Here is a 25,295-nt window from a genome sequence, read left to right as displayed (position 1 = left end):
TTGCTTGGTCCCTGCTCCTGCCAATCTAGCAGTTTGAAACCATGTCTAAGTGCAAGTAGATAAATAGGTGCCACTCCAGCGGGAAGGTATATGACGTTTCCGTGCACTGCTTTGGTTTGCCAGAAGCGGGTTAGTCATGCTGGCCACATGACCCGGAAGCTGTCTGCGGACAAATTTCGGCTCCCTCTGCCTATAGAGCGAGATGAGCGCCGCAACCCCAGAGTTGGACACGACTGGACCTAACGGGTCAGGGGTACCTTTACCTTTTTACACCAATAATATCACCATGAACCTAGCCCAGTAGCTAATCGGCAGCTGGTGCAGTTCTTTCAACAGCAACATAATAGGATGATGTTCTTCTGCCCCAGTGAGCATTTTTTAAAAAAAATCTAAAGAGTATTAATTTTATTCTTCACCGTGACAGCCTCCAAGAAATAGCATTGGGGGAAACCCCAAAGAGGGGTACATACCATGGTAAAGCAGAGTTGAACAATTCCGGGAGTGAGGAACAAAAGAACTGTTTAAGCAAAGACAATTAAATTAAAAGACCTGCAGAAAGCATATCCTTTCTTCTTTTGAGTTTTAAACTGAGAAAGTCCCTTTGAATTCTAACAGATTTTGTCTCAGTTACAGGCTAACAAGAATGAACAGGAGGACTACAATACAAAACTTTCACTACAGAACGCTGTACACACCTGTTGCCAAAACCCTTCCCTCAAAACCCCCTTAACCATGGTGTCTTATTTGCTTGCTTGCTGAGCTTGTCTGCGGAGAAGGACATAGGTCTTCTCCTTTATCCAGTCTTTATGTGGTGTGTCTGAGTATCAGCACGATAAACAAGGCAGCTGAGGTCAGCCAAGTCATCAATGAAATCAAATAACTGGTTAATATCATATGTAATTGAAGCGCTGTTAGGATTCATTCTCTTCAGATGCTCTTCATACATTTTACAGACTCCTTCCATGCATTGAATATGATAGCTATGTTCAAATATATCAAAGGATGTCACATAGAGGAGGGAGAAAGGTTGTTTTCTGCTGCTCCAGAGAAGTGGACATGGGGCAATGGATTCAAACTACAAGAAGATTCCACCTAAACATTAGGAAGAACTTCCTGACAGTAAGAGCTGTTTGACAGTAGAATTTGCTGCCTAGGAGTGTGGTGGAGTCTCCTTCTTTGGAGGTCTTTAAGCGGAGGCTTGACAGCCATCTGTCAGGAATGCTTTGGTGGTGTTTCCTGCTTGGCAGGGGGTTGGACTGGATGGCCCCGGTGGTCTCTTCCAAATCTAAGATTCTATGATTCATTCACAGATTCGTAATCAGCATAAGTCCTGTCTTCTGGTCATTTGGTAGGTTGAACAAGGAAAATTGTTTGAGACATGGCGACTTGTTCCGTTCGGCTCAGGCGTGTAGCACCCCCCAGTGAGCATTTGAGTTGCCACATTCTGTATTAGCTCTGCTTCAGGCAGCAAAATGTATTGGGCTGTTGCTGGAAGAGGCATTCTCTTCTTCTGTGCAAGGATAGGAGGGGATGCCTCTCTCTCCTAATGTGATGTTTGCTGTGACACATGCACATATCATTCAAAAATGAAAGCTTCCTTTTGAAAAGGACCAGGTTAATATTATAGGTAAATGATAGATCACAGTTCAGTTCTATATTTACATGTATATTCAGTGGGGTTTTATCCCAGGAAAGTGTGCATGAGCTGCAGTCTTAAGCATTTAATTAACTGATTGATAAACTAAACACATTTGATTAATCAGTTCAGATTTCTTTAATCATCGGGCAGTTCTGTTCATAATTTACACCAAGCCATTGCAATAGAATGGAAATCTAAAGTAAATAAAGCATTTGTTTCTCCATTTTTTTTAAAGCTGTATTCTTCAACGTGGACCCAAATTGGGGTGCATTTTGTTTTTTATATGTATAGGCCAAAGAGATTTTGCTATAATATACGATCCTAAATAAATAGGCTTCAGCTGCCCCTGTGTGCAACCCTGCATCTTGTTTTGTAGCTGCCCCAGTGAACTGCAGTCCTAGCCTTTGAAGAACTGGGATTGCCTGTGGGAATGGAAGAAATATTTTTTCAGAAGAAAATTAAATGATTAATTAATGCAATAGAGTGTCTTTTACCAAAGGCTTTTCAGGGGCTTGTTTAGCTCAATTAATGAGGGAGAATTCCAACAGCAGGTTCTTAGTGTAGCTTTTTGAAGACTATAAACGGTTTATAGCTGCTGCAGGGGAAATGATCTTAGAGCTGTTCTGCTAAAACTACCCACTGAAGTTACACCCAGAAAGGAGAGATTTCATAGCTTTTACTGGGCTCTTTTTTAAAAAAGCAAGCAGAGTTCCTTGAGGATAGGATGGGCATTTGGAATAAAAATTAAAAAGAGTTTTCAGTTGGGTCCAGCAAGCAGCTCATATATTTTCTGCATTCTTAAGTCAAGAACATACAAATTGAGAACTTAATTTAGAATTACAGAGTTGGAAGATACCTCAAAACGTCAACTAGTCCAGCCCACGTTAATGCAGGATTTGCAGTAGAAGTGATAGAATGAGCTTCATGGAGGACCACAGAAGAATAGGATACCAACTTGAGTCTCCATAACCATCACTGCCGTTTTCAAATAAAGTTTCATATTTGGTGGGACAGTAACGCCTACTGTGTGGTTTAGTGGTTTGTGTTTCAAGCAAAAACGGGGGAGTATCAGGTTCAAATCCCTTCTCAGCCATGAAGCTCTCTCTCTGTGAGCTTGAACCAGTTACCGTTTCTTGACCTAACCCATTCACAAAGTTGTGGTGAGGCTAAATGGGAAAGGGGAACCATGAGCTCCTCTGTAGAAAGGTGGGATATAAATCACAGAATTTTAGAGTTGGAAGGGACCCCAGGAATCATGTAGTCCAACCCCCTGCAGTACAGGAATCTTTTACCCAACGTGGGGCTCGATTCCACGGCCCTGAGCTTAATAACAATAGCTGTGCTTTATACCATGATAGTACCTATATAATGTACATTTAATGTGCATAATTTCAGTGACATCTTCATAAGACAGCTGAAAACTGATGCCCTGGGCTAAAGAGGATTTAGAATTAATCTCTGTAATTTTCCACAAATGCTGAAATATAGTTGATACAATTCAGAGGTCTCCAATACATAATTTTTCTTGTTGCTGTTAATGAAGCTCATATGCCCAAATGTGAAATTTCCTGATGGAAGTTACCAAAAAGTGTATTATGAATGAAGCAACTCCTTTTTCAGTAGCAATGGCAAAGTATCAGAAAGTGCACCTTTTGAGGGGGAAAGTATTGCTACCGGCTGTGCAAGCAATGCATTTTACTTTAACATTCATAATTACAGCAGTGTTTGCCAGTCCAAAATTGAACTGAAAATCTTGTTTATATACACTTTTCCTTTGCATTGTTATAATTAACTTATCTTTTCATTCCTCGAAATACTGGGGACTGGGCTGAGCCATGGTGGGGATGGTTCCTTCTTTGACGATGGATTTCAGAAGACCCTGGATTTGGCTAAAATAGCAGGGGTAGCGAGTCAGAGTGGGACTTGGGGGTGTTATTAAGTGTCCCCTACTTTGTTCTGCTCCTCATAATTTGAGCCCTGCATCTATTAGACAATAATATGTTGTAATATTTGTGTGCATGGCAAATCATATTAGTGCTAATACTGTGAATTGACAGCATCATAATTCTGAAGATGCTGTATGTTCAAGTCTACTGGTTGATTGTTTTAAACTGTTTGCTTTGCTAATTATGATGTTGAGGCTGTCTTATTGTCTCCTGTTGCTGTAATAGCTAAAATAAACAGTTTTCCTTGAACCCCAAGGCTTAGGTCTCATGGTTTTCACATGTGGGCAGAGCAACTTTGGCCTGCTTTTTTCAATCCCCTGCTGTCACTGTCGAAAGCCTAGGGCATTGTACAAACATACCGGTATGTTTTAGAGAAGCGGTATCCTTGTTACATATCAAGCAGCTACATGGCTTAGATAGTCCTAAATGTAGACTTGCCATGGACAGATTTAATGATATTTGTAATTCATTTTTATAAATACTGTACTGTATTAGGTTAAGGTCTGGTTAACCACAATAACTTTGCTTGTTTCCTACATGGGTCCTATCTTTTCTTCTTCTTTTGTGTCTTATCGAACACTGTGCACTTGCAATTATGTACCTTTTTAATCTTTCAATAAAGAATATAAAAGGGAAATGTCTTGGTTGGTCAGTGGATATGGCCTCTGTGCCGATTCCTGCAGTTTCCTCCAAATAAAATATTGCATTTTACAAGCCTCTACAAAAATGTGTTCTGTCCATGGTGAAGCAGCACAGAGTTACCAAGAGAGCACTTCTTCCTCATGGTTATATGCTAACAAATCCAGTCAGAGGAACAGGGGAACAAGAAAGTACTTGCTTACGGCCTTTGGTTCATCTAGCTCAGTGTTACTTACACTGACTGACAGCGGCTGTTCAGGGTTTCAGAAAGGATACCAGGGAATGAACCAGGAAGCTCTGCATACTGGCACTCCACCACTGAACTATGGCCTGTCTCCAAATATTAGTATATTAAAGTTGCCTCATTTGTCTATCCAGCTCCATTTCACATACTGGTTGTTGTTTTTTTTAAAAAAAGATTACAACATGCAAAGCAGCAAAGAATTATAGAATTGTAGTTGGAAGGTTTGCCCCTTTGGTCATCAAGAATCTCAACTAAAGCAGCCATCCCAGACCCTCCAAGTGTCCCTATTTTCCAGGGACGGCCATTTTTTAGAGAAGCCATTTTGGTTTCAGATTTGAACCCGAAATGTCCTGCTTTTCCTTAGGATGTCCCTATCTTCATTGGAGAAATGTTGGAGGGTATGGAGTTATCCAACCCCCGAGCCATCTGAAGGCAATATTGTATAGGGGAGTTTTTTTTAAAAAAAAAGTTTCATGTTTTATTATGTTTTTCAGATATGTTGGAAGCTGCCCAGAGTGGCTAGGGCAGTGGTGGCAAACCTATGGCATGCGTGCCAGAGGGGGCACTCAGAGCCCTCTCTGTGGGCATGTGTGCCGTCGCCCTAGCACAGAGTTTGTAGGGGCAGCGCGCACACCGAGCAGAGCTGCGCATGCGCGAGTAGCCAGTTTGGTGCTCGCGGGCTGCAGCAGAGACGTGAATGTTCCATTTTTCTGTCTTAAAGCATCTCGGTGCAGAACTGCCAGTAAGCCCAGCAGCATTTTGCTCCCTCCCGCATGAGCGGGCTTTAGAAGAGCAGCCTGGCGGGCTAGCCATCGAATCATAGGATTGTGGGGAGTTGTGTCAACAACAATATCCATGGCAGGTGGCCTTTCAGCTTCTGCTTTGAAATCTCCCAAAGAGGAGTTTCTTGAAGGGAAATTTTCAAAACGGCCATGCTGTCTGGGAGTAAATTCCATTTTCATGATTTCCCAAACAAGGATAATGCAAACTTTTACCTTTCAATAAAAAGTAGTTTGTATCATTGAAAGCTCTGTTATTGTGTTTTTAAGACAAAAGATGTCAATGTATGAGTTGTCCCCCCCCCCAAACTAAAACCTCAGTATTCAGGTTAAATTGCCGTGTTAGCACTTTGCGATAAATAAGTGGGTTTTGGGTTGCAGTTTGGGCACTCGGTCTCCAAAAGGTTCGCCATCACTGGCCTAGGACAAAAAGAGATGACCACATGGGACTTTTAATTCCTGATCCTTTAACAGAATTGTCACACATATTAAAATTATTTTTTCTGGCTGAAATCCAATGCTCACTTACATTAAGTGAGCAATGGTTAATACATGGACACGTTTTCTGTAAGCTGACTTGAAAGGTGTTTTTGGCTGAAAAGGGTAGGGTATAAATGCTGTAAGTAAATAGAATAGAATTGTAGGGCCCCCATGGTGATCTAGCTCAACCCCTTGCAATGCAGGAATCTCAACAAGATGATACATGACAATGGCCGCCCAACCTCTGCTTCACAACCTCCACGGAACAGGAGTCCACCTCCTCTCATGGGAGTTCATCCCACTGTTGAAGAGCTCTTACCATCAGAAAGTTCCTCCTGATGTCTTATCTTTCCTGAGAGATTTCCATTGCCTTTTTTATCAGCTGCACAACAAGCAGAAATAGCACAGCGCTTCCCATCACTTCATTGCCATGCTAGGGTGAGCTGTGCCTTTGCATTTCGACCTCTCATGTCACTGAGGTACGAAACCTTCTTTGGGGAAAATGTCGACCCCTGATGCAGATGTTCTCAGACAGCCCATTCCCAAGATCCAGGCACCCATCCAGCGCATCATCTACTACGCGGGTGGCGCTGTGGTCTAAACCACTGACCCTCTTGGGCTTGCCAATCGGAAGGCCGGCGGTTCGAATCCCCGTGACGGAGTGAGCTCCTGTTGCTGTTGCAGCTCCTGCCAACCTAGCAGTTCGAAAGCACACCAGTGCAAGTAGATAAATAGGTACTACTGCGGCAGGAAGGCAAATGGCATTTCCACGCACTCTGGCTTCCGTCAAAGTGTTCTGTTGTGCCAGAAGCGGTTTAGTCATGCTGGCCACATGCCCCGGAAAGTTTTCTGCGGACAAACGCTGGCACCCTTGGGCTGAAGGCGAGATGAGTGCCACACCCCATAGTTGCCTTTGACTGGACTTAACCGTTCAGGAGTCCTTTACCTTTTCCTACCATCACACATGGGCGTAGCGGGGGGGGGGGGAGGTGCCTCCCGAATCAGGTAAATAAATAAAAATACTTAACTGACCAATTATATCACAGATAACTCAGTTCCGCCCCTGGCTATGCCCCTGCCATCACACTTGCTTGGGCAACATTTGGCCGGACTCTCCCTCCTTGCAACTTGAATCCATTAATTCGGGCCTTAGCCTCTGATGCAGCAGACATAATAAATTAGTATCGAATAACATTAAACAATAATTATTACTGATAATTAATTTTATGATCATCAACTGCATTTCTGTACCGATCACCGCACCGCGGGGAGGTTTGCAACGTAATTTGATCCATTGACCGCCCCCCCCCCAGGCGCTGAAAACAAACCCAATACACAATATTATGCAAGGTAAGTTGAGCAAGTAACATTACCACTCGCGCGTGCGCAACTGCACCTTTCCTCTCAGGGGTGACGTCGCGCCCAAGGGCACGTGACTCCCCATCGCGCGCGCCCAACCGCTGACCACGTGCCCTCCCACCCCACACCCCAGACAAGGGTTCCGTCCCGGCGCATGCGCGCGCCACCTAACGGCTGCTCCCTCTCCGTCCCTTTGCCCCAGTTTATGGGGTGGGGTGGGGTGGGTTGGGGGTGGGGCGATGAGTTCCGTCGGTCTCCGCAGACTCTTCCTCGCTTTCGCAGCCATGGGAGAAGCCGCCTCTTCTTCCCTCAAGGCAGCCAGTGAAAGAGAGGTCCTGCCCGGCCGGAGCCGGACTCTTGTGCGCCTCCTGGGTAAGTGAGCGGGAAGAGAGAGAGAGAGAGAGAGAGAGATAAGACTAAAAAGCGGCTTCCTGAGGGGAGCCGGATGCCTCGAGTCAGAGCGGAGAAGGCCGCGCATGCGCCTCGAGTCGCTGGTCTGGGGGTGTGTGTGTGTGAGAGAGAGCGAGAGAGCGCGTAGCTCGTGAGGGAGACGTTATTCTCGGGACTGTGGCGCATGCGCGAGCTCTTCCCGGGCACGCTGAGGAGGTGGGTCGGGGACCCCGCGGTGGTGTTCGGAGGGAGCATGCGCGCCTCCTGACCGCCTCCCTACGAGGTAGAAGCCAAGCCGCAGTGCGCATGCTCCGCGCGGGTCTTCGCAATCTTATGCGTTGCATTAGGTTGCGTTAGGTTGGTTGTTTCTAGGGCGCAGTAGGGACGGCTGCTTCGCAACTGGAGCAATGATTTTCACGGAGAGGTGGAAGGGACCACGGGGGTCATCTAGTCCAACCCCCTTGCAATGCAGGGATCTATTTTCCCCACGCGGGGCTCGAACCCACGACCCTGAGATTGAGAGTCTCGTGCTCAGGTGACTGAGCTATCCCCAGGCTTTGCTCCAATAATGGGCATTCCATCTCACTCCCATAAGGCGGTTTTTCAATTATACTTCCTTGCACACCTCTGGCTTTGGAAAGTTAAGGGTTGCAACTGACTGTTGGGGGAAAATATTTCTTTATTTATACATACATGCAATACATACCCTGCCTTTCCCCCTGAAGAACTCAAGGTGGCTTGCAGCTAAAATAGAAACATCTAAAAACAATATATTGCCATAATGCCATTATACATAAAATAAACATGTCATTACAATAAAATATCTACTTTCCTCCCCTTTATTTCCAAAAATAAGACGTGCTCTAATGAAAAGTAGGCCTACCTAAAAAAACACATTGCATTAAATGTTCTTTTGGAGTTGGGAAGGCTGGAGAAGGGTGGCCCAAGTTTGCAGAGGGGTGTTAAGTTGTTCATGCAAAATCAAAAATTCTTTCCAGTAGTACCTTAGAGACCAACTGAGTTTGTTCTTGGTCTGAGCTTTCGTGTGCATGCACACTTCTTCAGTTGTTCATGGTCATTGAAACAGGAAAGGAGCCAGCATGTGGCCAACATGATGAAGCGCTTCTGGTGAACCAGAGCAGCGCACGGAAACGCTGTTTACCTTCCTGCTGGAGTGGTACCTTTTTATCTACTTGCACTTTGACTTGCTTTCGGACTGCTAGGTTGGCAGGAGCTGGGACAGAGCAACGGGAGCTCACCCCGTCGCAGGGATACGAACCGCCGACCTTCTGATCGGCAAGCCTTAGGCTCTGTGGTTTAACCCACAGTGCCACCTGCCTCCCTTTATGCAACTGATACTTAGGTGGAAATTCTTCATGTGACTTCTGGAAAAGAAGCAATGTGTCAAAAGTGTGCAAATAATCTTTGGTAGATGAACGGCATGCAATATGTATGCATTTCAGATGGCCTGACCGGCTGTCAGAGAAACACAGCTCCTGGGAGTCCTCAAAACCCAATACTGTCTTATCACCTCCTAAGTACCACACACAATATTCATTCACACTTGGGGTAGTATATAGCTCAGATTATTGCCCGAAAAGTTAAGGTGAGAGAAAGGAGTTGGGCAAAAAAATAAAAATAAAATATCCATAACTTTGAGTCATACCCCTCCCCACTCTCTTACTATATATAAGGGTCTGGTGACTTCTGTTTCAGTGTATCTGAGGAAGTGTGCATACACACGAAAGCTCATACCAAGAACAAACTTAGTTGGTCTCTAAGGTGCTACTGGAAGGAATTTTTTTATTTTTTATTTTGTTTTGAATTTCAATTGAATCCTGAAAGAGTTAATTAAATTTTATAGAACAAAGCGCCTTTTTCTTCTGGCTGCATCTTCACACCATTTATTAACCTCCCCTTTATTATCTACATTTCACCTGGGAAATTAAATTAAAATTACATTTTGTAATGATTCTATTTTTCTTAATGATATTTAATGACCTCACAACTCCGTATGTGTTTTAATGAGTTGGAGGAAAGCTTATAGTTTCTGCTAAGAAGCAAGCTACAGCTGTACTAAAGGCTGGGCTGACTTTCAGAGTGGTCTTTAGATTTTTAATCCACTTTCTCACCAAAGGCTTAGGGCGGCTAATGCTTAGAATAATGTAGCATTTTAAGTATTGCATGTAAAACTATGCAAAAATAAAATGAACCATATCTCCTATACAATAGGTTTTATATAATAATCTTCTACACAAACATGACCCTTGGTTCCTTAAGTGTCTTTCATTTCCTACAATGAAAGGAAACATGGCCATAGGTTTGTTAAGACACCCTTTCATTTCCTAAAAGTTAGGCTTTGATGAGTGACAGCTATTGTTCTATCCTTCCAGCTAGAAAAATATTAGCTTGTTCCAGGTGGAGGTGTTTTGGTCTTATGTGGAACTTTTCTGATAACTTTTCTGCTATCTCCTTTAACGCTGTAGGTTGAATGATTTAGGCTGTTGCTTAATTTGGGCTGCAATTCTAAACACACTTGCTTGGGAGAACAGACCATTGAAAGAACAGTTGCATACATAGGATTGTGTTGTGCAATTGCCAGAGGCCCAATCTGTACCAAATTTTTAAGGTTCCCATGATTCCTTGTTTCCCCAAGAATGACAAACAGGAGTGGTTGTTTCGCGACCACATAAATGGTACTGTTATAAACCAGTGTTACCAATACAACATTGTACTGGGTACATGGTATGCAGGTGGTGCTGTGGTCTAAACCACAGAGCCTAGGGCTTACATCAGAAGGTCGGTGGTTCGAATCCCCGCGACGGGGTGAGCTCCTGTTGCTCAGTCTCAGCTCCTGCCAACCTAGCAGGTCGAAAACACATCAAAGTGCAAGTAGATAAATAGGTACCGCTCCAGCGGGAAGGTAAACGACGTTTCCGTGCGCTGCTCTGGTTTGCCAGAAGCGGCTTAGTCATGCTGGCCACATGACCCGGAAGCTGTAAGCCGGCTCCCTCGGCCAGGAAAGCGAGATGAGCGCTGCAACCCCAGAGTTGTCTGCGACTGGACCTAACGGTCAGGGGTCCCTTTACCTTTACCTTTACTGGGTACTGCACAAAGCGCAGGAGAAGTGTGTGCGGTCCCTGCCCAGAGGGCTTACGCCTTACAGTCTACACCAGTGGTGTCCAAACTTTTTTCAAGGAGGGCCAGATTACTTTGGACATGCCTGGTCTACACCAAGCAGACAAACAATGGTACAGGGTTGGAAAAAGTTGGAAGCATGAACTGAGAATGGGATCGCGAGGGGTGGGTGAAGGTAGAAGTCTGAAGCTATGGTAGTGGTTTGATGATGAAGTAACTTGTAAATGCTCAGAACTAAGCATGAATAGAGTGGTCTTTCTGCCCAGTGATGCAGTATTTCAGGTATGTTTTAGATCTAGTTGACTTCAGCCATCTTTTGGAATGAAACATCAAAAGAGAATTTCCCTCCCACACCCATCGACATTAGGCTTGTGGGGATAGTGGTCAAGGGAAACATTTCCCACATCCAGTTTCCTCAACTCTGAACATGAGAACCAGTGCGCCACTATTTTTGAGCACTGTGCTGTCGATGATCAGCCCATAGTTGCTATGGAGGTGATGGGAGAAAAACCTTGAATTAAACTGTTTTTTCTTTTTTTAAGTGATTAAAAACATGAATTCTTAGTCCTTGTTATAATGAGCTGAGAATGTAAGTGGAACATAGAATCAAAGAATCTCCAAGCCTAATTGGGACCTCCACCAAACAAACACAGATTACCTGTCCTTTGTCAGTGGACAATAATGGCAGATAAAGGGAACCTGCGGAGCTCACATTGTGGAGGACTACCAATTTTGACCTTGGGTGGTTGAGGGTAGCTGTTGTTGGCAAAGGAGGTGCTTCACTGTGATGTTTTAAAAAGGAAATAGCTGCCCCAACAGTGCCCTAATTGCATTTAACTCCTGTTGACAGACTGTGTTGTTCTTACCACCGGCTTCACACATATAAAATCATTAGTACTCAAAGATGTCCAGATTATTTACTAACTTCACTGAACACAAAACTGTATTTGAATAAATGATGCAAGGCTCCTAGATTCCCCTGGAAAGCTGGTTATAGCAAAAGCTTTTTCTTTACATCAAATGCTGTCTTTTGGAGCTGTATGCGGCAGTCTCTAAGAATCTTCCCTATTCCCTAGGGGGCTTGTTTTAAACCTCTCCTGTTGGCACATGTTCCCTTAGCATGCTAATGAATATCGAATCCCAGGGGGCTCCTTTGCAGAGTGTTTTCTTTTTAAAAACCAGCTTACACACTGTTAAAACCCACAAAAGAGGCACAGCTATCTTTTGGGGAGTTGACATAATGTGCGCAAAATGAAAAGATGATCAACATCTAATATGGAGGGGAAATACGTGAAGCATAACATTTCTGCTCTATAAATACATTCTGGCTGCTTGGACTTATCTATATATGAAATAGCTCTTCCGTGCAATTGGATACGATGCCTTGGCACCCTGGGGCAGCTGTTCAGAGACTATGATGGCTGCATTCCCCCTCCTTCCTCCCCAGCCTGTGGTTTGGCTCCTTGTCTGTTCCCAAGGGGCTGAGAGGGGATTGCTCCTCCCAGCCAGCTCTGTCCACTATTTTACTGATGGCATTCATGCAGCCTGTGTAGTGGGGAAGGTGGGACGCCCTGGTTAACAGCACCTAACTGCTGCTGTTCCAGCATTCTCAGGGGCTGCCACTGAAGAAGAAGGAGAAGAAGAAGAAGAAGAAGAAGAAGAAGAATTTATACCCTGTCCATCTGGCTGGGTTTCCCCAGCCACTCTGGGCAGCTTCCAACAAAATATTAAAATGCAATAGTAATTGTTCTCCTTCCCTGTTTGCCATTGGCAATGACATGAACCAGCATCTAGGTAGGTGCTGTGCTTTAATGTACAGCAGGCATAGGCAAACTTGGCCCTCCAGATGTTTTGGGACTACAACTCCCATGAACCCTAACTAACAGGACTAGTGGTCAGGGATGATGGGAATTGTAGTCCCAAAACATCTGATGTAGAGGCTACTCGATCAGGTGTGTGCAACCTCCTCCTCCTCTTGAGTTCTTTGGGACCAGAGTACTGTAATCACGTTTTGGTTCAGGCATTATGAAAGCAAGTGGCCGGTTTCAGATGATCCATCAGGGATTAGACGGCACACACTGCTGAGTCATTGCAGAAGATGTAATGTTTGCAGTGGGCTGCAGGCATGAATACTGTGTGTGTACAAGCAAACAGGCATTTCTGCCAGGAGGCTTATTCCTAGCACCAAAGGAAACAGTTGTTTCCAACCAGAGGCACATTAATTCAGCTGGACAGGCTGATGATGACACCAAGCTTAAGATACATATTACTTTGCTCCTGGCCAGCGTTTTCTGTATTTATAAAGATTTGGATATATATTTGACAGTGTGTAGAATTGCACTTTTGATAGTTGGCCCAAGTATTTTTTGTAGTACTAGAAAGCAAACTTTTCAAGCTGAGGTTCTAGATGAGTAAAACAGATAATGTGCACTAGCTGAAGTTTACCTAGTTGAATCTGATCTCCAGAGCAAAGAAACCAAGTAGATGTTGGAGAGCTGATATGGTTCTAAATGGTTCTAATTAGACTAGAAATAGCTAGGTCATATTGAGAAGATTTATTTACAGGTAGATAGCCGTGTTGGTCTGCCATAGTCAAAACAAAACAAAACAAAAAATTCCATCCAGTAGCACCTTAGAGACCAACTAAGTTTGTTCTTGATATGCACACTTCTTCAGATACACCCATATCTATCTGAAGAAGTGTGCATGCACATGAAAGCTCATACCAAGAACAAACTTAGTTGGTCTCTAAGGTGCTACCGGAAGGAATTTTTTATTTTATTTTGTTTTGAGAAGATTTATGTTACACATACTTGCTGAATACCTATCAGCCAATGAGAAATAAATTCTGCATTGGGAATATAACAGTGCAAATATCTGGCATTTTTGTGTTCTGAGAACAGTAATACCTGCCCCTTCTCTGGAGCTGAACTGGGATTGTTCCTGTTAAAACCTGCAAGATGCATTAACTTCCAACAGCTACTAACGGTCTTGTTAGTGAATATTGGGAGTGAGTTGGGCATTGAATCCCATATATGCAAAAAAAATAAAAATAAAAAAAAATCCTGTTCCTTCTGTTTTCAGCTCCTGTCTGTTGTTTTCCTTCATAGTTTCAACAAGAGCAGTGACAGGAGTTGCACACCTGCTTCCTGCTGTGTTTATCCTTTCTTTGCTTTTGCTGTAACTTGCAAAAGGGGACTTTTACATCTCAGCTGTGCACAAGGGGGTGAAGACACCTCATCATAGATGAGATGCATGAATCCAGTGCTGCGCTTTGCAGGAAATTAATTAATTAATTAATTAATTATTTCTTTCAATTTATAAATCTCTTCCTATGAAACATCTCAAAGAGATTTCACCATACAATAAAAATGTATATGAAACAATTGCACATATAAAAACAGTAAACTACTTGCTTATATAAAAACAATTGAAAAACTATGTACTGCATCTATATCTATAACACTGCTGATAGTGCTTCAGTTTCAACCGCTTCTTAGAAAAGTGGCAGTTCTCTTTAAAATGTGCTGCTTAAGTAGCGAGTATAAAACTCTAAATCATTCACAAAGGTCTGCTAACATTCATATTGAGATTTACATGTGTAGTCTTTTTTATACTCCTAGAAGTGTACTCCAGAGAATTACAGCTTTTTATTAACACTGTAGTTATCTGTTATCCTATATATTATCTCTGGTACATATTAGTATTACTATATAATTTACTCATAAAAAGGCAGTGATTTGTAATGAACAGCAACAAGGAAAGGCCAGATAAAGAAGAGCTTGGGCAGACACAGCTGACATAATAGTACCAGGGAAAATAAACTGCATGCCATACCTGATATTTCGACATCTCTGCTCAAGGAAGCAGATTTATTTATTTGCAAATTTATAATCCATACTTTCATAAAAAATATAGCAAGTATATAAGAAGAAGAATACAATTTAAAAATCAGTAAAAACACCAATAAAGCAATAATAATAATAATAATAATAATAATAATAATAATAATAATAATAATAATTTTATTATTTATACCCTACCCATCCGGCTGGGTTTCCCCAGCCATTATGTGCAGCTTCCAGCACATATAAAAACATAATAAATAAGTATAAATAAATACTGATTTGGTAAAAGAAAAAATAATGCTGTTAAGGCCTGTTTAAAGAAAAGCATTTTCACAAGACATCTGAAAGGAGGGACGGTTCCTGCTGAACCTCTGCTGTTACCCAAAAGGCTTTGTCCTTAGTAAAGGCTGACTAAATCTCAGGGGGGTGGGGAACCACCAGAAGTGCTTCATCAGGGGATCTCAGTAACTAAGGTGGAACATAAGGAATCAGGCAGTCCTTAAGGCAGTGTTTTTCAACCTTTTTGGGGCAAGGGCACACTTGTTTTATGAAAAAAATCACGAGGCACACCACCATTAGAAAATGTTAAAAAATTTAACTGTGTGCCTATATTGACTATATATAAAGTAATTCTCTTGAATAGGAATAAAATAAACACAATTTTTCCCACGGCACACCAGGCAACATCTCGCGGCACATTAGTGTGCCGCGGAACAGTGGTTGAAAAACACTGCCTTAAGGTACGTTGAGCCCTAGTTGTTTAGGGCTTTGTGGATTAACCTTGGACCTGTCCTGGTAGCAAATTGGCAACCAGTCAGCTCTCTCAGTAGAGAGAGTCAGATTGAGACAGTCCCATGGTTGCTGTGGAGGCCATGAAATTTGGAGCCGCTCCAATGCTGCCTCAGCATAAATGTTGAAGTCACCCAGAATTATCATCCAGGATCCCTTCAGCACTATGCTTGGGACTACCTTGCCCAGATGGGTCAGGGAGGTTGTTGGACAGCTGTGTGACTGATACAATAATAGCATCCTTAATTTCCATCAAAGACCTGGTGCCAGATGCACCAGGGCAGAGAGGGTTCCTGGTTAGATAGAACAAACTCCGGTGAAATATGTCTCCCTCACCTTGCTGACCCTTCAGCCTGTGCTGGTCCTGTGCTGAGTATCCAGTGAAGCAGAGCTGGGTAAAATCTGGACCAGCCATCTCTCCCCACCCCTAAGTCACAGTGATGCACACCGGGGTCAGTACCCTCCTCTGCTATTAAATCATGTACAACCATGGTCTCATTACATACTGACCTGGCGTTTAACATCAGTACTACTATGCTGTTGGGGACAGTGGCACCCAGCGGTACCAAGAAGCTGCGGGGAACCAGATATGGACATTGGGTGCAAGCATTATTGTCCCGTGTGAAGATTTGCAAGACAAGAATTGCCAAACGCTTCATTCAATGCAAACTCTAACATGGTTATTTTTGCCGATTCAAGAGCAGAAAGTAGAAAGTAGGTCAGCTCCGCAGCTGGTACCTGGAGTCGAGACTTACCTTAGCATTCCCCAGGGACTCTCCTTTTATTTACTTGCGCTGGCTTTGAAATACACAGTCATGGGGTGAGATCTACTAACCTGGAAGCCCCCAGACCAGAACACATAAATAAATTCATAAATTTAAAAATATGTACATATATTTATTTATGGAAAACAACAATCTGAACAAGTAGCCATTTACTATCCCAACCGAGCATACTTTATTTCCCCCTTTAATAGCTATCCTAATTTCCATTTTTGTTGCTGCTCTCTAATATTGCTCAGTCCTCTCGCACATTGTCTCAACTGTCCCACCTCCCCGTCTTTTTCAGTTGACTCTCCACTTGTCACTCACCCGACTCCACCTACAGATTAATCATACTCCCTTGCTGACACTCATTCTTCCACTCATTCATCTGCTACCATGCTGCTGCTTCCAACATTTATTTGGTTCCATGGGCTGTGTAGAACTGGTGCCGATTCTGCTCAGAAAACTTAACATTCAGCTAAGCTGTGCTGGAGTTTTGATGACTCCAGATCAAGGGATGGGATTTTTTCCTTTCCTTTGTAGAACATGAACCGTTCCCATTCTTCCCACTGTTCGATAACATAAACAGGAGAAAAAAGGTAGTTGACAATTCCCCCCTGACCCCTCCCCTCCCCTCCCCTCCCATGTCCCATCAAAGGTGCTGTCAGAACACTCTTCACACCGCATTTGATGCCTTTTGCCTCTTGGCAGGAGAAGGCATACCTCTTCCATCAAAGCTTATATATGCAAACTTGTATGGTGCAAATGTATGCCCCCTAAAGCTTTGCTACAACACTGTAAGAAATTGGAACATGTTGACTTCTGCACTGCTGTGCTCGGTGTGTGATATCTGAGAAGTGCGGAAAACTTTTTTTCTTTTTGTCGTCGCTGTTACATGCTCTCCTTCGGCTTCAGAAGCTTCCTGGTTATTTTGCTGAATATTTGTAAGTCTTGTCAGCTTCTGAAGAAAGCACTTAAAGCTGGTGGAGAATTTTCTTTGCTTTCCCTCTGCGCTTTCAAAGGCTCTGCAAGGTGTATGCTTGCATCCCTATCTGCCAGTTTCTCTTGGCAATAACAAAAGAAACATCCCATGATCCTCTGTGTCAGTTTGTAGCCCTTTGTATTTGTGCAGAATCCCTGACTTATGCTTCTTCCTCCTGCTGTGGGGTCTGTTTGTTGTTTTTCCTATCACTCCCTTTTAGTTAACACCTTTTAAAGGAGGATGCCATTCATATTCTGGAAGAGAAGACACAACCAACCCAGTTTGTATATTTCTTAGGTCTGGATTTGTTAGTCATAGAGCAGGAAGGCATCCTCAGCAGATATTCAAATGATCCAACTACTGTAATATACCATAGTAGTCTTGATTTCAGTCTTTCACCTTAGTACAGGCACCCAAACTTCAGCCCTCCATATGTTTTGGACTACAATTCCCATCATATCTGACCACTGGTCCTGTTAGCTAGGGATCATGGGAGTTGTAGGCCAAAACATCTGGAGGGTCGCAGTTTGGGGATGCCTTCCTTAGTAGGACCACAACCCAAGGAACTGTAGATCTGGGAAGAAGCTACACATTTTTGCCAGACTGCTTGTCCCTTTGCTCTTGCTATGGCTTCATTGCAAACCTCGAACCAAGATTTGGAGTTATTAAAACATAGTCAATTTTCTTGCTGTGGAGTACTTTAATTGAAATCCTTGGATAAGAGCTGTATCGTTTTGGGAGAAAGTCTGAACTCCTTTACTCGTACGAAATCTTGTGCTTAAATGAATTTACTTGATAGCAAGAGCTCATGCTGTTCCGCTTGTGCTAGAAAGCACAGGTCTGAGCAGTTTTCCACTTGCCCAGCCACATTCCCCTGGAAAGCCCACTCTTTGATGTTAAATCGGAACAAACAGCAATCTGCTGAAAACCTGATTGCTCTTTGTTCCCATTCTGCGCTGAAGATCGGGTTTCCCCAGGGAAAAGCAGCAGAGTAAATGGGGGTGTGGAGGAGCCCTAGGTCTTGTTGATTTCACGTCAGTGTTTTTCTAGGGAACGTATGTTGAGGTTCATAGCCACACAGCCCAGTTACAGTCCTAAATATACCTACAGTGGATGCTTGGGTTGTGAACGCGATCTGTGCGGGAGGCGCGTTCGCAACCCGCAGCGTTCGCAACCCACGCTGCTGTGTCTGCGCACACGCATGATGCAATTCAACGCTTCTGCACATGCGCAAAGTACGATTCAGTGTTCCTGCGCGTGCGTGAGCGCCGAAACCTGGAAGTAACCCGTTCTGTTACTTCTGGGTTTGGCGCGGTGCACAACCCCAAATCGCGCAACTTGAAGTGGCTGTAACCTGAGGTATGACTGTACTGGTATTACTACATACTAACACGCAAGCATCCATGCTGCAATCTTAAGCACTCTTCTTTGGAAGCACGTTTGTTGTTGTTTAGTCGTTTAGTTGTGTCCGACTCTTCGTGACCCCATGGCCCTTAGCACACCAGGCACTCCTTCTTCCACTGCCTCCTGCAGTTTTGTCAGACTCACGTTGGTAGCTTCGAGAACACTGTCCAACCATCTCGTCCTTTGTCATCCTGTTCTCCTTGTGCCCTCCATCTTTCCCAAAATAAGGGTCTTTTCCAGGGAGTCTTCTCTTCTCATGAGGTGGCCAAAGTATTGGAGCCTCAGCTTCAGGATCTGTCCTTCCAGTGAGCACTCAGGGCCGATTTCTTTGAGAATGGATAGGTTTGATCTTCTTGCAGTCCATGGGACTCTCAAGAGTCTCCTCCAGCGCCATAATTCAAAAGCATCAATTCTTCGGCAATCAGCCTTCTTTATGGTCCAGCTCTCACTTCCAAACGTTACTACTGGGAAAACCATAGCTTTAACTATACAGACCTTTGTCGGCAAGGTGATGTCTCTGCTTTTTAAGATGCTGTCTAGGTTTGTCATTGCTTTTCTCCCAAGAAGCAGGCGTCTTCTAATTTCGTGACTGCTGTCACCATCTGCAGTGATCATGGAACCCAAGAAAGTGAAATCTCTCACTGCCTCCATTTCTTCCCCTTCTATTTGCCAGGAGGTGATGGGACCAGTGGCCATGAAACAAGTTTACTTCCAAGTAAATATTTGGCTGAGTTATCTTAGTTGCTCTTAACCCAAGTTTTTCAGCTTAACTGCTTTGTGGAGGAGGCTCTAAATACCGCGGTGATTGTGCCTGATGTCTTTCACTTGCTTTTAGCAAAAAGGAGAGAGAAAAAGTCTTTTTTTTTAATCAAGGGAGGGCAACACGAAGGTTGGCCTTAGAACAACAACAACAAAAAAGCAGAACATTTCCTATCTCTCCCTTTTATGAAATGAGCGGATTATCCCAATTTCTTCACGTTCACTACACTGTTAAGAAACAATTTTTTCTCCAATGCTTTTTGCAAATCAAGACCTTTTAGCCTGTCTCTCTGCTGTCAGCCTTAGTGTCCGTCTAATAATATAAGTTGTCTTTAGCTGCTTTCCCCCTCTTGTTTTAGCCCCCAAGGTTGCAGGGGGAAATCACATTGAAGTCCAGTGTTCTTCTGTATAGCTGTACAAAAGGAGAGAATAGTTGTGGCTCCCCTTGAAGTGACCTAGTGCAATTACGTTTCCTCCCTGATGAGATGTGACTGTGTGTTGCTGTTCTGTTCCTAGTGTGCTTTTGTTTGTGTTCTCTTATAATTACAGGGAGCAAGATGGACAAGCTCTGTATGCTTTTGAGAAGAAAAAAACCCTATTGTTTCAACACAGACATCTGTACTCAAGGTCTGAACACTCCCCGCCCCCCACTTTTTGTTTTGGAGGGGAGGGGCGGAATTAGCCTTCTTGCATCGTACTTAACCTTTTGCTGTTCCCTATTTCAGCAGTGCTCTGTTTTCTGCAAGGAACTTGGAGGCAACAAATTGTCCAGGGTTTATTAGCATTTGCTTTCCTTCTTGGGATAGGTTAGATTTTTAAAACATGTTGGTAGAACATTGTTTTTCTAGGGTGCTGAATAAATGCATCAAGTGGCACCGAGTGCTTAGTTTGTACAGCTGCCAGTTAATTTACTTCCCATCCTAGTCAATTGAGAGCCAACCAACCTTGCAAACAAGCCCGTTAATTTGACTAGTCCACAAACGTTAGCCCCCCCCCCCCCCCCCCCCCCCCGTGGACTACAAGAAAATGGAGACCAGCCTTTGTAATCCTTCCCAGCCTGGTCTTCTGAAGCATTCCTTACTTGCCACAACCAGGCAAGTGCCTTTTGCTTATCATATTTTCAGCTATGCTTTGCAGCTCTTGCAGTTGTGGGTACTGTACTCGCAATGAGGCTTTGTGCTGCAGTTTCTCTGGGATGTACAAAGAGGTCCAGAGAAGTCACTAATATTTGGTGTGAGCTAAAAAGCAGAAAGCAGCAGAAGAACCTGAGCCATGAACAATGTGATACACTGGTAGAAATGGCCAGCTCCTTTTAAAAATTATAGATACAGGGGCATTGTTCCCAAGTGTCAGGATAATATAATTCTGCTTTGATCAGTGACTCTGTGCGCTTGCTTATATAGTTCAATAATGGTGGTGACTAGTAGGCTACTGAATGGAGTTCAGGTTGAAATTCGGGATTCTTGCATCTAAAATCTTAGTTTCATTTTTTGCAGCAGCCGCATAGACCTGCTTTTCTCCTTAACCTATCCCCACAAATTAGAACCGTAGATTTCAATAGATTGGTCACAACCAGGGCTTTTCCCCCCAGCTGGAACTCTGCAGAACTCAGTTCTGGCACCTCTCAGGTGGGTGCCATTGCCATTCTAAGAAAACAAGGGAGATGTTCATGGTGAGTTCCGGCACCACTTTTTCTAGAATGGCACTAGTCACAACTCACAAGTGGTTTGTGAACTGACCTAAGAGGGAACAAAATAGAAAATTTTTTCCAGTAGCACCTTAGAGACCAACTGAGTTTGTTCTTGGTATGAGCTTTTGTGTGCATGCACACTTCTTCAGATACCTGAAGAAGAAGTATCTGAAGAAGTGTGCATGTGTGCATGCACACGAAAGCTCATACCAAGAACAAACTCAGTTGGTCTCTAAGGTGCTACTGGAAAGAATTTTCTATTTTGTTTCGACTATGGCAGACCAACACGGCTACCCACCTGTAACTGACCTAAGAGGGATTTGCGACACTGGTGAGAGTGGGGAAAGGGAGAGTGAACAGAAAAGGAGAAAGAGAGGATACGATGGAATTTGATCAATTGATGTAGGATGTAAAGGTAAAATTAATACAGGAGAAAACGAAGTCTTATATAGAAGGTTGGAGCTTAATGGTGGGTTCTGCGTCTGTAGAGGTTGATAGCAGCTGCTTAAGAACAGGCATGCCACCCCCTCTTCTCTTTAGTTCCAGGAACTTACTGCTCCTGACTTGAGGGAGAGCAATGCCAAATTCTGTATTGGTTAACCTTCTATTAAATAAATTTATTGATGATAAGCTTAGCAGCAATGTTTAGTGAATTTTCCAAAGACCCTTTATAAAATTAAAGTCATCTTGATATATTTGGCTTTTAACTTCTTATATTTTTTGTATTTTTATAGGTTGTTTTTTTTTGTAAACCTCCCTGGGAATATAAGTAAAGAGTGGCATAAAAATACTTAAATAAGTTTTCAGTTCTGTCACTAGTAGCCAGCATAGTCATTGTGCCTTTGGATAAGTTTATATAAGAAGAAATTAGTTTTGCAAGGGGTATGATGAGAAAGAATGAGAGAAAGTAACTTGATATTGATTACTGCTCTTGAATTGTGCTTGTAATTTTTATTTGTTTGCAACTTGGAAACTTTTCACAACAAAAATCAATGAAGAATATTCTCATTTGCTTCCATAATTGCAGCACTGTCTGTTTGCAATTCTTTTACATTTCCAAGCTGGAGAGTAAAAAATGGTTCTTGAAAATGATTTCTAAAAATGAAATATTGTAGTCAGCATAATAAAGTAAACTTGCTGACATTTCTGGATAAATTGAATCAGTTTTGTTATTCTTCCAAAGGAGATGCCTCACCTGATGACCACTTTTTTCTACTTTGGACTTTCTTCTAAAAAAATGTATCATTGAAAAGAAGCATCAATATAGGAAATCTCCAGAAATGTCTTGTTAAAGGGATTATTTAAGTTAGTAGGGAGTGTTGCTTTTGTTGTTGTTCAGTTGTTCAGTCGTGTCTGACTCTTCGTGACCCCATGGACCAGAGCACGCCAGGCACGCCTATCTTTCACTGCCTCCCGCAGTTTGGCCAAACTCATGCTAGTCGCTTCGAGAACACTGTCCACTGTCATTGCTTTTCTCCCAAGAAGCAGGTGTCTTCTAATTTCGTGACTGCTGTCACCATCTGCAGTGATCATGGAACCCAAGAAAGTAAAATCTCTTTAAAGTGTTGCTTTAGCTGCCCTTCAATAAGCAGTCATGCATTCACTACCGAAGAAGCACACCAGCACCCCATGGTTTGCAACACTTAAAAGCTTGATCTCAAATGCCACTTCATGGGCAAGGTGAGGGAACGAGTGGTGATGCAGCAGTTATAACTGTAGGATAACTGAAGGATACAGACTACAGTATGTCTGGGTTCAGGCATGGTTTTTGGACCGAATCAGCCTTGGTTGGCCTGATGGATGACCTGTATTGAGAGTGATACATGGGAATGCAGTTTTCCATCTGCTTCTCAATCTTTCTGTGGCTTTTAACGCTATTGACCATGGCAACCTCCTGGATCAGCTCTGCAGAATGGACATTGTTTTACAGTTGTTACTTTCCTCCCTAGTCATTGGGGTTTTGGGGGTCAATGTGTAATCAGTATGCTGTTGATACACAACTCTGTTTCTCTACAACATCTGAGTCATGAGAGGCTGAGTATGATCTAGACCAGGGTTTCCCAAACTTGGGTCTCCAGCTATTTTTGGACTTACAGCTCCCATCATCCCTAGCTAGCAGGAACAGTGGTCAGGGATGATAGAAATTGTAGTCCAAAAGCAGCTGGAGACCCAGGTCTGGGAAACCCTGCTCTAGAATGCTGTATGGATGGCCCAGAAACTGAGTTTGAACCCCAGGAAGACGGAGGAATTGTGAATGGTTCCTGTGTTTGGGAGGTTGGCTACTTGCAAGTCCTGGATAGGGTTGTTCTCCCTCTGAAAGAACAGATTTGTACTTTGCGGTTGTTCCTGGATCCAACTCTGATACGTGGGGCTCAGCTAGCCTCAGTGGCCAGGAGTGGCTTTTACCAGCTGCAGCTGGTACTTCACCTACGATCATTCTTGGACAGGGATACCTTTGTTATGGTGAATCATTCATTGGTAACCTCAAGGCTTAATTACAGCAGTGTGGTGTATGTGAGGCCACCCTTGCATCTGGTCTAACTACCAGCTGTACATTCAATATTTTAGGTCCAGTCCTGTGGGACTCCTTCCCATCCTGACTGAGATTAGACACATACCATCCTGGTCTAAACCACTGAGGCTTGGGCTTGCCGATCAGAAGGTCCGCGGTTTGAATCCCCGCGACAGGGTGAGCTCCCGTTGCTTGGTCTCTGCTCCTGCCCTCCTAGCAGTTTGAAAGCACGTCAAAGTGCGAGTAGATAAATAGGTACTGCTCCGGCGGGAAGGTAAATGGTGTTTCCGGGCGCTGCTCTGGTTTCGCCAGAAGCGGCTTAGTCATGCTGGCCACATGACCCGGAAAAACTGTCTGCGGACAAACGTCGGCTCCCTCGGCCAGTAAAGCGAGATGAGCACTGCAACCCCACAGTCGTTCACGACTGGACTTAACAGGCACTTAAAAAAGACTTTCCTATTACAGCAAACATTTGAAGGTGATTTTCTGTTTCTATGATGCTGATTCTTTCTTTGTTTTTTAAGTACAAATTTTGGAGGGCAGTTGTGTTTTGGGTTGCTTATTAAGTTGGGAAGTGCAAATTGGAAGGTGAATCAAACAAATTTCTCCCCCATATCTATCCCAGAGTGGCTTTCAAAAATCAGAAGTCAGTAGTAAAACAGCCCCCACCTTCTCAGGATTATACTCTAAAAGGCATGACATGACACAAAAGGAAAAGGGATGGGAAGGGAAGGGCGGGGAAAAATGCATGTTCTAGTTCTTACAACTTGTAATGGCTAGCTAAGATTGAGCTGCTGAGGGAACTTGATGAAATGACTGTTGCTAAGTGACTGTTGAGGGAAGGCCAAAGGCAGCTGGTTTCTCAGCAAAAGTGATAGAATAGTCTTGTTTCTGTGGTATCCTCTTCTGATGAATTTTTTGCCATTAAAACATGGAGACATTTTGACATGTAAAGCCTTGCATTGCTGAGACCCAGTATAATGACCTCCTGTCATCCTAGCATAAAACCTGCAATTAACTTATAACACTGTCTGCACCAAGTTGAGCACACTGAAAGAGGCATTTTCAGTTCCCGCCCCACAAATATGGAGCTCCTTGAAGAGTTATTTAGTTTGTTCTCCTTTCCTCCAATTCTGTGTTCCTGTAGTTGTCCCCTTTCTATGGAACAGCCTGCCTGGTAGTGGCTGCTTTTGCTTCAGTTTGTGAACTGTAAGGAAGGCTTGTGAGCCTCTTCTGTTTCAAAATTTCTCTATGGGGGATGGCTGGTGGCTTTATCTATGGCTGACTTTTATTTTATGTGGGAATACATTTTGGGATTTCCCGCGCTTTTGCCGCTTCACAAAACCTTCCGTGCTACTGCACGGAAGAAAAAGCATCCGGCTGGTGATTGCTGCCTGGATCCCTCTGCGCCTGCACGAAAGCGCGCCAGGAAGCCTCCTGGTAACGGTTGCAAAGCTTGTTTCCCGCCCGGAAACACTGATTATTGCAATGCTCTGATTGGTTTATGCTTGCATGATGACGCTGTTCAGTTTGTTAATAAATGGCCCCTGCTCTCTGTTAGTGGTGGAAGAAACGCGTGGAGAAACGAGAGAGAAAGAACACGCACAGAGAGTTGTTGGGAGAGCGCACCCCAACAACCGACTGCAGTCTATTTTTTATTTGGCCCCTTTCCTGCCTTTGGCCGCACCTTCTGCTATATTTCTTGCTGCCTATCCTATCCTCTTCAGAACCTTTCCAATGCCCGAAAACTTCTCACGACCTTCAGGAAAACTTCATAACCAGCGGACCCATCATAACCAGTGGGAGCAGGCTCTCCAGGATTAGGCCTACTGGTTATCCCAGAAGCTGGTTATCCCGACAATTTTATGCTCTGTTTCATGCTGCCTCTTGGGCTTGCTGATCGGCAGTTCGAATCCATGCAACAGGGTGAGCT

At 43.6% G+C, this 25,295-nt stretch overlaps 1 protein-coding gene and 1 pseudogene across 1 annotated transcript in view; one reads left to right on the top strand and one right to left on the bottom strand.

Moving 5' to 3' along the window:
- Positions 1–548: 548 nt before the first annotated feature.
- LOC117044418 lies at positions 549–1,380 on the bottom strand (annotated as a pseudogene).
- Positions 1,381–7,308: 5,928 nt separating this feature from the next.
- MSRA (methionine sulfoxide reductase A) overlaps positions 7,309–25,295 on the top strand; it is a 158,583-nt gene continuing 140,596 nt past the window's right edge. The window contains exon 1 of the mRNA XM_033145166.1: positions 7,309–7,458. Within this exon, the coding sequence (XP_033001057.1) occupies positions 7,326–7,458 (133 nt within the window). The 5' untranslated portion in view covers positions 7,309–7,325. The remainder of the gene's footprint in view (positions 7,459–25,295) is intronic.

The sequence above is a fragment of the Lacerta agilis genome, chromosome 3 (genome assembly GCF_009819535.1).
Source record: "Lacerta agilis isolate rLacAgi1 chromosome 3, rLacAgi1.pri, whole genome shotgun sequence".
Taxonomy (NCBI): domain Eukaryota; kingdom Metazoa; phylum Chordata; class Lepidosauria; order Squamata; family Lacertidae; genus Lacerta; species Lacerta agilis.
The sequence above is the reverse complement of the archived record's forward strand: the minus strand, read 5'-3'. Positions and strand labels throughout refer to the sequence as shown.